The 15,617-nt window shown below is 41.3% G+C and overlaps 1 protein-coding gene and 1 long non-coding RNA gene across 29 annotated transcripts in view; one reads left to right on the top strand and one right to left on the bottom strand.

Annotated features, from left to right (window-relative positions):
* NRXN3 (neurexin 3) overlaps nucleotides 1-15,617 on the bottom strand; it is a 1,197,396-nt gene that overhangs the window by 128,641 nt on the left and 1,053,138 nt on the right. For 23 of the 28 annotated variants that reach the window (XM_083609454.1, XM_083609464.1, XM_083609467.1 and 20 more), the window contains one exon: nucleotides 3,118-3,204. The exons of the other annotated variants lie outside the window; for them this stretch is intronic. In XM_083609454.1, the coding sequence (XP_083465580.1) occupies nucleotides 3,118-3,204 (87 nt within the window). The remainder of the gene's footprint in view (nucleotides 1-3,117; nucleotides 3,205-15,617) is intronic. 28 annotated transcript variants of the gene reach the window in all.
* On the top strand, nucleotides 11,658-13,950 carry LOC310766516. The gene is made up of 2 exons (XR_014550213.1): nucleotides 11,658-11,733; nucleotides 13,619-13,950. It is a non-coding gene; the product is annotated as an uncharacterized lncRNA (long non-coding RNA).

The following is a 15,617-nucleotide window of genomic DNA, read 5'->3' as shown; positions in this document are numbered from 1 at the left end:
ATGTATCAATAACTGCCCAGCTCACCCCCATGCTTCCTAGAAATGTTAGAGATCTCAGGAGCTGCTGCTTTCTTCAGAACCCGCTGCTCTGATGTGATTTTTAAAACAAAACAAAACAAAATCCCCCAAAGCACTGTCATCTTCTTCATCTTCATCATCATCATCATCATCATCATCCACACAAAAGCAAAAACATCAATTTCAGAATTCCAAGGTGGTAAACACATATAAAACACTTGGGCATGCTTATTTCAGGCTTGGGGAAGCAATGGGGGGAAAGACTCAAATCAATGGTGAAAACTACAGAGAAGGAAAAAAAATGTTAAAAACAAGGATGGGTTTCTCAAGCACATGAGCTTCATCACAGCATCAGGCATGCACTAGTCTTAACAAAAGCAAGGCTGGCATTATCATTAGTGTTAAAGGGACTTTATTTGAGATTAGCAAAACAAAGTTAACCACTTTTTAGTCTGAAAAGGTTTTAACTTTTAAAAATCATTTCTCAAGAACTTGGGTCAGATCACCAAGACATTAATCATTTTTAGTGATAATAGCTGGCATTTATGCAATGTGTTTTGGGGGGCACATCTGGCGATGCACCAAGCGAAAGGCATCTCACCAAGAATGCATGGTAGCCCAGTAGCCAGGAGCTTAAAAAAGACACTGGCTTTGTTACCTACCTGGGACTAGAGCAAGGTTGGATAGAGGGAGGGATGTCAAGCACCTGGCTGGTGGGATGCACTGGGCTTAACATGGGATACATTGTATGGGCCTGTTTTGGGGTGTTTAGAGCACTTCATGTTGTTATATCACTATAGAGATCAGTATTATTATTCCAGCAGCAATACCTGGCATTCTAGGGGCGCTGGCAGAGCCTAAGTGCCCTGGCCAGGCTTGCCAATATTGTTTTCGTCTTTCTATCCACCTATGACCCTGGCTGTGGGTTATCTGACAGCAGAGGCTGGATCTGGTAAGCCACCTGGCAAATTCTCAGAGTGCCTTGGAGAGCCCAATGTAGCATGGCTCTCAGACATCATGGAAAATTTGGATGGCGGCCATCTTCCCAGAGTCAGCCTCTGCTGCCTTGTAAGCCCATGCTTGGGGGAGCAACAGTTAGGGGCCCCATCAAGACTGGCACTAGCCTTAATTATGTCCATATTACACAAGAGAGGTGATAGGGGCTTGCTAAGGATCACCTGCTAGGTTCATGACAGAAGTAAGATGTGAGCACTGACTAGAGCACATCATCTACACAACACTAAATTTCCGTCTCCTCCAATCAAATTTCCTCTTGCTTTTCTCAAGTGAGGCTGAGGCCTCCTTCTTTATCCCTATGTCTTACTTGATAAGCTGTTTAATGGGCAATCTCTCCTCTAAAATCCTTACTAAAATCAGTTAAAGTTAAAAACTTTAAGCAAACGTGTCTTGCTGCAATTACACAAGTCCTCCTAGGACCTCACAGTTTTTAGGCTAGCTACAACTATTAATAGGTTCAGCTCAGCAACAGAAAAGTAAACAAGATGTTTACTCAGTACTTGGGGAGAATTTGTGAATATTTTTTCTCTTCTTTTAAAATACTCTGATACAAATAGATCTGAAGACAGCAGTCACCCCCACATACTTTTTCTTTCTTTTTTTTTTTTTTAAAAAAAACAGAAATTAAAGTCTGGTTCAGATTTCCATGAACTTCATAATTTTGGAATCATTTAAGCTGTGAAAAGGAAATTAGGTTGGGTGCAGGGTTCAGTCTCCAACACAGTATGTGCAGTGCTTGATACACAGTACTGGGCTTGGAATGAACTAGTTCAGTTTAATTAAGTTCAATGAATTAGTTCAGAAATTTCTGAACTGCTCCTGAAAGGAATTCCCCTAAATGCCAGGTGAACTGAATGTGAAATGAAGTTCATTTTGGCAAAGATGATTTCTAATGCATCTTTAAGTTTTTTGTTTTTTTTTAACTCTTTTAGACTCTTAAAGCTTAAAAATCATAAAATCATTGGGGGAAATAAATGAAACCATTTACATTCTGCTGTGTTTTATATTTTAGTACAGCAACTTGTAACATTCTGAATGAAAAAATTGATGGAGATAATTTGGATGAAATTGAACTAAAAATGAACCAAACTAGTTCATTTTGTAAGGAACCAACTTGAACTGGACATGTTGAACCAGAACTAGCTCCTTTTAAAAATGAACTTTCCATGCTTTGGCACTGCATCACTATTCTTCTCATTTATGCACACACAACTTCTGCTGCAGGAATATTATCTGCAAGTCCATTCTGGAAATCTGCATGGAATTTGCTCGTTATCCACGTGCAGCAGAATTCCAGAAGGAGTTCTGCATAGGGAACAACTTTCCTTGGGGACACTTTCCATAGAGCACATGGAAAAGGACAATTGGAACAGCGTGAATGAATAATCTGAAAACCAGGGAGTTGGGACTAGATGACCCTTGAGGCCCCTTCCAGCTCTACAATTCTATGTTTCTAAGATATGATTCATTCATATTTAACATAACACCCACCTCATTCACTCTCTTCCTTTATTGTAGTTTATATATAAATATTCAGAATTGCTGTCTTAAGGGATTACTAGTGGGGGATGGGCACCCAAAACAGATTAACTATGTTATAATGATTAGGGCAGTCACACACCTGAAATATTTTAAAGAGATTTTTAAAATCTTGAATGAAGTGATTTCCAAACAACCTCTAAGGCAACTTTGATGCTAAATATATAGATGTAGTTTAAATATATATGTTTTTAGGGAGGAAAAAAACAAAGTTCATGCAGTGGTTAAATTGCCATAATACATATTGTTGCTTTGGTTGTTTCTATTTATGTTTAAAGTGGTGTTTTAATTTCTGCTTCTTTCTTCATTGCTTTTGGATTGCAAGCTTAGAATTCCGTCCCTTTAACTTCATTTTTAGTAGCAATGTATTATAGCATGATTTATCAACATATGGCAGGTGGAAGTTGACACAAATTATAATGAAAATTAAAAGAGTCATTTATGCAGCAGGCGATTCTAATTTAAGAAACATTTATTTGCAGGCTTTAAAAATGAGGGTTTAGAATCAAATGGATTTAAAATGAAAGTTTTAACAACTGTTACCTTTTTCCTGCAGCCATTCCTCTACGGGCCGGTTATATTTGAAGGGGATTTTCTGTTTTACCAATTGGAACGCAGTATCAGTGTTGCCTTTAAAGTTTAAAAAACAGCTTAAAAACAATCTGAAAAGTCAATGAAATAGTTAAAAAAACATCCTAGGCTTGCTTCTTTGCTTTTATTTATGAATGTATTTAAATATACAGAACATGAAGAAGTATATTAAGGCTGTAATTAAGGCTGTAATCCTATACACCTACACCTGGGAGTAAGTCCCACTGGGCCCAGTGGTGCTTACTTTTGCGTAGACATGCATAGAATTACACTGTTATTCTTTTAGTGTGGTACAGAATAGTTAACCTTTCATTTCCTGGAGTTCTAGAAGATCAGGTGATTAAAACATTGAGACAAAGATCGTGCCTTTTCTATTCCTTGCATGATTACCACTGATAGAGGAATAATTGGTTACATTTGCCTGTCTCTCTCCATTTAGCCAATTCCCAATATTTTATTATTCATTACTGTTTCCTGATGTGCTAGCCCTTTGCTGAGAATTCCAATAAATCTCCCAAACCACTTCAGAAGGCAAGTGGGAGATTTTGTCCTGCAAGTAAAACTCCAAAACTTAGAACCTGAAGGAGAAAAGGTTCTGTTGGCCTCCATTGAAGCGTCTCAATGTTCTCCTGCTACTGTTAAATAGAGCAAAGAAGACTGTTGCAGCCTGGGTCTTTAGAGTGGAAAGCACTTCAGGAGATACAAAAGAAAGAAAGTTGAACTACAGTTCAGAACCACACCGGGAGTACTGTGTCCAGTTCTGGGCACCACAATTTAAGAAGGATATTGACAAGCTGGAATGTGTGCAGAAGAGGGCAACCAAGATAATCAAGAGTCTGGAAACCAAGCCTTATGAGAAACAGTTGAGGGAGCTGGGTAGGTTTAGCTGCAATAAGAGTAGACTGAGAGATGTGGTAGCCATCTTCAACTGTCTTAAGGGCTGTCACATGGAAGAGGAAGTATGCTTGTTTTCTCTTCTTCTTGAGGGTAGGACTCAAGGAGAGAAGGAGAGAAGAGTCTGGATTTGATATCCCGCTTTATCACTACCCTAAAGAGTCTCAAAGCGGCTAACAATCTCCTTTCCCTTCCTCCCCCACAACAAACACTCTGTGAGGTGAGTGAGGCTGAGAGACTTCAAAGAAGTGTGACTAGCCCAAGGTCACCCCAGCAGCTGCATGTGGAGGAGCAGGGACGCGAAGCCAGTTCACCAGATTACGAGTCTACCGCTCTTAACCACTACACCACACTGGCAATGGCTTCAAGTTACAAGAAAGGAGATTCCGACTAAACATTTGGAAAAACGTTCTGACACTAAAAGCTGTTCGGCAGTGGAACAGATTCCCACAAAAGATAGTGGACTCTCCTTCCTTGGAGGTTTTAAAGCAGAGGTTGGATGGCCGTCTGTCTTGGATGCCTTAGCTGAGAGTCCTGCATTGCAGAGGGCTGGACTAGATGATTCTTGGGTTCTTCTCAGCTCTAAGGTTCTATGTTTCTATGATAGCTATTTTCAAATATCAAATATCAAAGGGCCGTTACATGGAAGATGGAGCAAGCTTGTTTTCTTCTGCTTTGAAGGGTAGGATCTGAGCCAAGGCCTTCAAGTTTCAAGAAAGGAGATTCCAACTAAACATCAGGAAGAACTTTCTGATGGCAAGAGCAGTTTGTCAGTGGAACAGACTTCCTTGGAAGGTGGTGGTCTCTCCCTCAATTGAGGTTTTTAAGCACCTGTGAGGAATGCTTTAGTTGAGATCCTGGCATTGCAGGAAGTTGGAATAGATGACCCTCAGTGACGTTTCCAACTCTACAGTTCTGTGATTTTATTATTCTCCAAATACATGCAAGTGGAACTGAAAGTACTTCAGCTGAAGAGATGCTGAATCATTTCCCTTCCTCTCTTTTAAAATAGTACAGTCCCCCCACCCCACATACTTATCCTCACAGTGATGGAAAACCTTCTGCATCACCTATACGAAGGCTCAAAAGGACTCACCATCTAGGGATGTAAAGAGTTGTGTTTGCAGCCTGGTCCCTCAGGTTCAACACAGGCCTTGAGCTTGGCTTTTGTGCTCACTGAATGTCTCCATGCAGAATGGCACTGCAGTTCCGATCAGCTGCCTGGCATTTGTGTGGCAGTGATTCATATCTGATTTTGAGCCTTCAGCTGTGTTAGCAGTCAGTTTACATTTGGACGTCAGATCTGTTTCTTTCAATTTAGACATGGAGCAGGACTACAGCGTGGAAGATTCAGGTTAAATCCTCCTGCCGGGACATTTAAGAAGTGAAAGCTCTGCAGTGGGGTTGGAGCAAAGGGCAGGGATCACAGTCAGCTGTGAAAAGACCTGCTGGCTGCAGGGAGACAACTTAGCACGTTCATTCCAAGTTTGCCCTGATCAGGGTCTCTCGCTGTAATCTGAGGGAATGAAAGACTTTCGCAGGTGTGTGCCATTAAATGCAGGACTGACTGCTACCCATCGCAGGTCCCTTTGAGGTAATAGTTAATTAAGCACTGCAGACACATCTCTGAACTTCCTACTATACTTGTGCCTCAGGCCCAGTGTCAACCTGGCGCTGCCCTATAGCTTCTGCTATTAAGACTTAAAAGGCAATGTAAAATCGTGGCAGTATGTTCTGTCAATCATGTTTCTAATCGCATTAGTCATGTAGGAGGTTGCCTCAGGCATACGGATACACCTGAAAGGCTGTAGCCAGCAATCCAGAATAATTTGAATTCTAATAAAAAAAAGAGATCAAGAATGCAATTACTTTGGAATCACTTCACTGACCATTCAGCAGGACCATCCCTTATAAGTGGTCAGAAGATGGGAGACCCAAAACTACACCCTATTATTTCTTTGTATATGTATAATAACTGGCAACAAGGCCTGTGCAGCAGAGGGACTGAAAAAGAACATGATGACGAAGAACAAACTGCCGAGTCTGAACCTATATAAACCAGCTTAGATAGGCAGAAATATATAGCATACTATATTAAAAAAATGTGCATGCATTAGGGAATGTAGACGTCTATATAGAACTTGTGGAAATTAGGGTGCCAAAGAGAATCAATTGTTCGTGAGATTAGGTCTTTGGCAGTATTTATGACTTGAACAGATAGAAAATAGTGAATAAGGTCTTAAAGGAAAAAGTGGGCAGTGAACCTCCCTCTGGACCAAATAAATCCTTATGAATTCTCATCTTGGGTAAATCTCTCACTGGTCTTCGTGGGTGCTGAGTTGCAGCAGAAGAGAGGGAAGCCACCCCTCAGTTCCAGTGGTAGAGTGTATGGAGACATTCTCATTTTATCCTCTGGCATCTCCAGCGAAAGATGTCAAGCAGCTGGCTGAGGACCAGTGGCTGAGACCTTGGAGTGGTACTGCTGGTATAAGCAGACTTAACTGGACTAGAAGAACCAGCAGTCCAAATCTGTTGTACAAGGCAGTTTTTCATGTATGAGCTTTCCCCAACATTAAAAAAAAAAACACCCAAGAAGAAAAACGTGAAAAGGGCTATAGTTACTTGTTTGCGTCCAACGCTAATCCTACTCAGAGCAGACTCATTAAAATTAATTGTCACGACTAACTTAGGTCTATTAATTTCAGTGGATCTACTCTGAGTAAAACTTTGTTGGAGACAATCTCAAATGGTGGGAATATAACTGTCGCATTCTGGGAATTCCCTTCCAGCAAGGAGGTGAGCTAAGCTGAAGCAATGACTTCAAGGGCTGCGTTCAAGTTCAGTTCCCACAAGGTCTGGGATTGAAGCCTAACTGCTGCCACCAGCCCTGCCACCTATTTCAGTCTCATGATTGGACATGTGCACTACTCAAAATGAAAGCGGAACACTTCATTTCCCATTGTTCATTCCCAACTTCTTGCAGTAAGTCCAGTCAATAAGGATTATCACCATCTGGGATTGTAGCCAGTGATTTTGAAAATGCATTCACAAGGTAAGGAACAAGGGGTCTAGTGGAGTGCTACTAAAAGATTTTGCTTAAATTCCATGAATTTAAATTCAATATACTTTACATTGAAAAATGTATAGCATACATGCATAACGTATCAAACCCTACAAGAAAACTCAAAATGCCTGCTTCAGTCAAAACCTAGACCTTCTTCAAAACCAGGAAATGCACAACTAGTCTCTACCACATCTTTAAAGATTTTGATTTTAAATTTATGTTTAAGTTTATGTTTTATTATTGTTATTTTGCTTTTTTGCAGAAAGCAACTTTCAGTAATCCCATACCTGGAAAAATGCTAGGAAAAATCAAATGACACCTGAAAATTCAAGTAAGTTTATACTGCAGCATTAGCACCTTTTCATGTTCCTTTTTAACTTTATTTTTCCCCATTTATCTGAACCATTATTCAGAAAGCTTTAAGAACATGTGCATGAGAATGTGCTCATCTCCGTACTTCATGGACAAGACTGAGTTAAAGGACAAGTTTCTCATTATCACTGTACACATAAAATATTCAGTAGAGAAGGAAACTGTGCCAGTTGCAAAAATCTCATTCATTAAAATATTCTTTGCATTTCAAATTATTATTTTCCATGCAGCAACTTTAATGAAAACAACACAGACTTTATCAGAAAACAAAAATACTTTTACAGGAAAAATTACATTCAACCATAGTTCATAAAATGATTGGATAGTTTGGTTGGTCATCTTAGAGAACAAACGCCATAGCAGTAGTACTTTAGGTGACCTTGGGCTATATGTTGTCCCCTGAAGCACAGCTCTATGAAATAACCACCTCTTTAATAAGCATTTGATTGTTTGTATATCGAGTGTGGAGAACGTTTGGCCCTCCAAGATGCTGTTGAACTACAGCCCCCATCAGCTCCAGCAAGCATGGCCATTGGCTAGGGAGGAAGGGATGCAATGTCTTGAGGACCAAAGGTTGCCCACACCTCATTTATATTTTTGGAGTCAAAATCTGATTCTTGACAGAGAGAAGAGACGTTAATGGAAAGTGTCTATACAATAAAGTACCAATGGAATCTTCTCATGTAAGTGGAAAGACTGCAGAGACCGGACTCATCATTCATAAAACATTAATAATAATCTACTGATTTATTTTTGCTACTTGTGGCCAAAGTGATTTTAAAACCCTTTCCCCTTTGTACAGACTTCCTTGCCTCTTATAATCAACCCCCAGAAATCTATTCATCATTTGTATCTCAATGCAAAACACATTATGGGGAAATAATAACCATTGAAAACATCCTACCATCTTTTGCCTGATCTATATTTGGAAGAAAGAAGTAATCAATCTAGGAATGTTGCTATCACCACCAAACTGAATTCACAGGCTTTCGTGCAAGTATTAATCTCGTCTTATATTGGATAAGTATAATTCAGTAAGTTTAAACTACATATGGTGAAGGGCTGGAGAGAGGCTTCCACAGATTATAACATTATCACGGAGAAAGGATTCACTAGTTATGATAATAATAATAATAATAATAATAATAATAATAATAATAATAGTTATGAGGAACGGATACACAAGTGATTCACATACCCCTGCTTGTTATGCTTCTGGTGTGACAACTGAAGGAGGAAGTTGTGTGTCTGTCCTATGTATGGTCATAAAATGTTTGTATACCCCATGAATATCAACAGAAGAGTGACAAACAAATTTCCTCTCCAGATGTCACATTGGAAGCACAAAATGCAGACATCCAATGCTCTCACACCCCAAGATCTAGTGCTTTTTTCAGAGGGAACTCACAGAAACTCAGTTCCAGCACCTCTCAGGTGGGCATCATTGCCGTTCTAAGAGAACAAGGGTGGCTGGTGTTCATGGTGAGTTCCGCCAACTATTTTTCTAGAAAAATAGAACTGCATATCCCAAGCCATCTGAATGAAGAGTATCATTACGCATATATATTAGCATGACTCTGAACAGGTACATATGGTGTCTTTCCTAGTCGATGTGACGTATATAACTGCTAAGAAGAGTCTACTTACAAGAGGAGTAATGTCAAAGAAAGTAAACTTTGAGACGATAGAGTCCCTCTTCTGAAAACCAGAAAATTAATTAATTAATTTGGTGATGTATATCCCACCGGGTCTGACAGCAGAATAGGAATCACCTTTCCTGTGTGCAGGAGGAGTCATGAGCTCACAGGAACCATCCCTTCTAATACTGCACTGATTGCACAAGCAATTATATGTGCATATTGGCCAGGAAAGTGTGTGAACTAGTTCATCCCTGACACTTCTGACACTAAACGTTAAAGGATGAAGATCTTTTGAGTCACAAAGCAAATATATTTTCTAAAATTCCAGCAAGAAGCTAAATAGAAGATAGACCCAGCAAAGGTATGCACATCCCCTTTGCTAACATGGATAAAAGCAATGTGAGAATGCAAGAGGACAAAGAAAGGCCTGTTCATTTCACCTGTGAAATCTATGCTGGCCAGCCCACTGGCAGAGGTAGAGGAGCGCAGGGGGAGCGCACCGCCTCCGGTGGCGCAATCCCAGTGGGGTGCCATCGCAGTTGCCCCCCCCCCCCCGCCCACACTGGACGCCATGCCCCTGCAGGCGGCATGCCCTGCCCCCAGGATGCAAACCACGCCCCCCGGACATGGGCCATACCCCTACAGGTGGTGAGTCACACCCTGGGACATGTGCCAGCCCTGTCCCGGCCTGCTCTCCACCCCCTGGTGCCAGAGCATGAAGCTCCGCCACTGGGCCAGGCTCTAAGGCCACATCCATACCATAGGTTTAAAGCAATTGTACCCTATGTTAACAGTCATGGCTTCCCTCAAATAATCCTGGGAACTGAAGTCTGTTAAGTCTGTGCTGGAAATTGTCCCTGTGAGGGGTCTCCTAACAACTTTCAGCACCCAGGTTTCTTTGGTGTGAGCATCACAGACAGAACTGCTCTCTGCTGATGGAGGGATACTCTGCCCCATCCTAACTCACTTCAGCTTGTCTCACTCTGTTAGCATTTCCCAACTCTTACCACTCGTATTATTTTTTTCTCATTCAGCATTTCACAAAGATTCTTCTCCTGCACAGCTAAACGGCGTGTTTTCTTTCTTCCCTCCCTGCCCCTTTAAACAAAAACTCAGACGATCTCAATCCAGACTTTAGTTCATGCAGCCAGTTTCTAAGCCAAAATGGGTTCTCAGACCGCAGAAATAAAAGAACAATTCAGACAATGACAGACGTTGCATCTTGTTCTGAACACTTTTACCGCTGTTAAAAGTGGGGCAGAACGGCTCAAAAGTTCCAGTAAACTTTCGAACCAAAGCAATGTTTCAAGATGAAGCTGGAAAGCTAAGAGTTTTGGAATGACGCAGTTAAAAATGCCGTCGCCATTTTGGGAGGCATTGTTGGAGCTCTTGGGTCTGGGAGGAGAAAGAGAGAAATAGAGTTGTTTACATATCGTGGATCAACTTCTCGGTGGGACTTAAGAGCAACAAATGCCAAATTTATGATGGAAAGAGCGATGTTATCTACGAAGGAGATATATGGAAACCATCTGGACTTAGTGGAGGAACAGGAAATCCACACAGGATTATTATTTTGCTTATCAGCTTAAGGAGACTAACAGAAGAGATCGTAAAGGAAAAATAGAAATTATATGAACAAGATATGATGTGGAAACACCAAGATAAGACTGGATAGAATTATGAATTTTGTCTGGATTGATTGGGACTGATTTGGACATTAACGCAGTAATAAGAAGATGATCTGAATCCCCCTTTGGATCTTGAAGTATGGGTTCCCCCAACAAATTTAAAAATTTGGCTTTGTAATTTGGAATTTATGTGATGTGATTTAATTTGATGTGATTGGCCAGTTAATAAAAAATATTTTTTTTTAAAAAAGTTCCAGTAAATTGCACTGGGCATTTGCTTCCAGGTGGGAATATGAATACAATCTGATGTGCTCTCTTCTTCTTGAAGATGCTAATAAGAATGCTGCACAACACACACACACACACACACACACACACACATCTGTTCTAAATTATCAAGGCAGGCAGTGCAATTTGGCATCCAAGAAAACAAAAGTAATGCTTCACGGTGACGTAAAAGACATGTTTTTAAAGGAGAAATTGTGACTAATATTTATTTCTAAAAGATACTCTTAAGTATTTTTAATACCACCCTTCAATCATATTCCCTGAAGTGGCTTAGAAAAAAACCCAATACATTAAAATGTAAATACAAAAAATAAATAAATGCTAAAAGATTATAAAAGCAACATAAAACAGTCAGAAGGATTAAAACGACATCGAAAAAGCTGGGGAAAAATGAGAAGAAATTAGGTACCAAGAGAACCTATCTACTGTAGGGGGAGTATTCTACAACTGGGGCGCTATCAGTTTTGTGTAAGTTGAGACAGGGGATTTGTTTGGCCTGACAGGCCAGATGCTAATCTTCAGCCACCTCCACAGGCCAACTCTAACAGGTGGGCAGGACAACCCACCTATCAATCATCTGATGTCATAATGATGTTCCTTGCAGAACCAGCTTGTTGCTAGGCTCTTTGGACAACAGATTTGCAAGCCCTGTGCCAGGTGGTGGCCATCTGCCTTTTAAAAGGTGATTTGACCATGGATCAATCAATAGCTAAAAGCCTTGATAGCTGAATAATGATCTCCCCTTTTCCCTGCCGTGCACCTCAGGATATCCACGTCAGCATAGAAACTTGGGAAGATGCCCTACCACTAACCTACTACCATTCCCCCATATCATGGCTGGCTAGTTCACAAGTGGGCATAATGGGATGTTGAGACAGTTAGGAACAGCATAGTGCTGAGCCAATATTTTTGGCCATCCCCTCACCCCACCCCAGACACTGGGTGGGGGGAGGGGTGAAAGCAGAAAGCTGACAAGAGTCAGGCAAAATTTATTGAAGTTTCCAGTAACTTCTCAGAATACCAGAAGCAAGAAATGTGCCCAAAACTTCCTTATTTACTTATTTTATTGCATTTATATCCCATCTTTTCCTTCATGGAGTTCAAGGTGGTGTACATGGTTCTGTGAGGTAGGTTAGACTGAGAGTGAGTGTGATGGCTTGTCAATGCTCTCCGCAAGAAATGCCTCTGCTCACTCAGAGATACATATATACAGTCTTTATTTTACATATGTACAAGCAGCACGTTACAATCATGCATCCGAATCCTCTGGCTCAGATTCTGGGAGTGCCTTATGCCTGCCCCTTCTCTAACAGAAAAGGCGTGGAATTTTCATGTGATGTCTCTGTCCCCTCCTCTTTAACACTCTCCTTTCCTTGGCAGACGGAACAGGCATTGTTTCACTGTCCATGCCAGAACTTCCTGTGTGGTGTTGAGGCTCTGGTCCAACATCTGTGAGCTGTCCTTCCTCCTGGCTTTCCCTTCTTTCCTCCACCGCCACTTCCTGCCCCCCTTCCTCTGCCTGTCTCTGCTCCTCCCCTTCATTCTCTAGCAATACCATGACAGTGAGTGACTGGCCCAAGGTCACGCAGTGAGCTTCATGACCATGGAGATTCGAACCCTGGTCTCCCAGGTCCTGGTCTGACCACTCTAACCACTACACCATACTGGACTTCATGAAAGTCACATGAATGTGCCTCCCCAAAAGCAGGGGCAGGTAATCCCCTGAAAAGAAGGTACTCAGTTCACTGTCAGGAAATTACAAATGAGAGAGATGAAGGGGCTGTGTAAGAGCAGACCATAAAAACTGCTGTCTTGCCCAGCCAAGCCAAACTCCTATGGCTTCAGCACTTATCCCAGGGTAGTCAAATCTCGAACACTATTACTGCAAAACTTTAAGGGATGGTGATAATGTAAGTCCACTGTGAGAATAAATCTGAAGATGGGTGCTGCTGCTTCCACTCCTTAGTGGTTCACTAGTAGAAAAAGGGATGTCGTAATAAACTTCCCAGCTATCGTAATTCTATACTAACTAGCATGAGCTTACGATCTGAATCAAATATGTCAGATTTCTTTGGATAAAGTACGGTATATAAATTGAAATCATCATCATCACCGTCAGTGCATCCTGGAACACTGTACTGTGTTTTCGGGTTTTCCTGAATAATGTTGTTAGGTTTGTTATTCCCTGCAAAGAATAATTTATGTGAAACCTGTTTTTAGTCTGTCCACAGAGTAGTCCATTTGAAAATTAAAGGAAAAGAAAATTAAAGGAAAACACAGAGAGGCATCAACTAAGTACAGCTAGCCTTGCAAGAAATTGCCTGGCCATCTCATTTCTTTCCTAACTTTTGCACAGACCTATCAAGGTAACCTACTTGTGCTTCAGTTTCCCCACTGAAAAAGCATCATTAAGGGACTTGAACAGAAGAGAAAACTATTTTCATTATTCAAGTTTGCTTCAGTTCCCAAGCATTTGTCCTTCTTCTCACTGCATTCCTTGTTTGAAAAAGTTAGAGAACTTGCTATTCTGGTTCAGCTTTTCTTTTCTGTCCTCTCATTTCCTCTAGTCCACGATGACCTTGACCTCCTCTTTCCTTCTGATCCTGCCATTTCCTTTAAGCCTTGCCTTCGTCTTTCATTCCTCTCATTGTGATGCTTTTATTGTCAAGAGCTGAACTTCACACCGAGGCTACCTCAACCCACAGGCTTTGGAACAAAAGATAACATGGGCACTAAAAAGCACCAGGAACAAGAGACAGAATTAGCAGGCAAGACTGCAGTGGAGTGAGAAAAGAAAGTCAACTAAAGTTAGTCCTGTGATCACCCAGGTGAACTTGTCCCTAAGTTTCTCCTGGCCTCAAGAAACCTTTATGATTACAAAAACCATCCTACTTCTTAACTTCCACTTTCCTGCTGAATCTTTCCTTTAAGTTCCCTGGCACAAAATGTACAACATTCCAGATTCTGTAGTGTAAAACATCTATACTGGTAACTTTATAAGGACGCTTAAGAAATTTTGCTGGCTGTGAACCACAAGCTGGTGACCAAACTAAAGCCAACAGTAGGCTTCATGGCTGAGTAACTACTTGAATCCCAGTCTCCTGGTTCTGTGTCCAAAAACACTACCCACTACCTCACACTACCTTAGACTTAAGCCTCGCATTTCACACTCCAGAATATGTGAGTGCACTGAGCTTGAGTGGCAGCTCACAGGTCCAACGGGTGTTCCTGCAGCTTAGACCCAGGTGTCAAAAAGGATGGCAGCCATAATCAGGCCATCAACAAGGTAAGTCGGCAATGTGCTAATGCTGGTACAGTAGGACCTTGGACAGCTCTAAGCTGACAACTTCTTCCAACAAGAAGAAGTTGCCCTATCTACCTCGCAATGGTTCCTTCTCCTTTCTGAGAAGTAAGTCAGAAAGATTCATCTGGTCTGTAGCCAGATGCATTGTGGGTGCATTGTGTGTGAACAGGCACTGGGAGACATAGGGCCTTCATGGTGAATGTGACAGTTCCTCAGGGGAACCCAGATCAAGAGTCTCTGGCTTAGTGGCAGGGCCCATGTCTAGTGGGTCTTCTGCTTGTTCCGCTGGCCCTCCTCCTGATCTAGTTTGAACAAGCCAGGTACCAACATCAACCAAAGTTTCATAGTGTCTATGAAGAAGAGAAGAAGGGCTTGGATTTCATATTCCGCTTTATCACTACCCTAAGGAGTCTCAAAGCGACTAACAATCTCCTTTCCCTTCCTCCCCCACAACAAACACTCTGTGAGGTGAGTGGGGCTGAGAGACTTCAGAGAAGTGTGACTAGCCCAAGGTCATCCAGCAGCTGCATGTGGAGGAGCGGAGACACGAACCCGGTTCCCCAGATTATGAATCTACCGCTCTTAACCACTACACCACACTGGCACCACACTGAAGCAGGAAAAGGATTAATTGAAAGAATATTTGTATAATATACCTGTTTTCTTTTGGACAACTCAAATCCAGCTAAACCATTAAAACTTAAAACAACAACCTGGAATTGACATAGAGGGAAAGCAGCCAATCAGATCAGGAACTGTAAAAGAAGTGCTGTTTAATTACAATTTAATCAAAGGTGTTTTGTTGCTTATTAAAATTAAGCCAGTTTATTGCCAGGGACAGGTGGAGAAGAGGAAGTTAAAACAACCCATCTGCCTTTGTAAATGAATGCTTTTTTAAAAAAATAAATCATGGAGACAATGGCCTTTTAAATTTGTTTGTGGGAGAGGGTGTTACTGGTTTTACCGTGTAGTTTGTGTTCTCATTTTTTATTTTTATGCTGTGAACCACCTTCTGACTTTCGGATGAAGGACACTATACAAATTTAATAAATAATAATAATAAATAAGAGTTTGGATTTGATATTCCGCTTTTATCACTACCCTAAGGAGTCTCAAAGCGGCTAACAATCTCTTTTCCCTTCCTCCCCCACAACAAACACTCTGTGAGGTGAGTGAGGCTGAGAGACTTCAAAGAAGTGTGACTGGCCCAAGGTCACCCAGCAGCTGCATGTGGAGGAGCAGGGAATTGAACCCGGTTCACC

Source organism: Podarcis filfolensis (genome assembly GCF_964270895.1).
Source record: "Podarcis filfolensis genome assembly, chromosome: 1".
Classification (NCBI taxonomy): Eukaryota; Metazoa; Chordata; class Lepidosauria; order Squamata; family Lacertidae; genus Podarcis; species Podarcis filfolensis.
The sequence above is the reverse complement of the archived record's forward strand: the minus strand, read 5'-3'. Positions and strand labels throughout refer to the sequence as shown.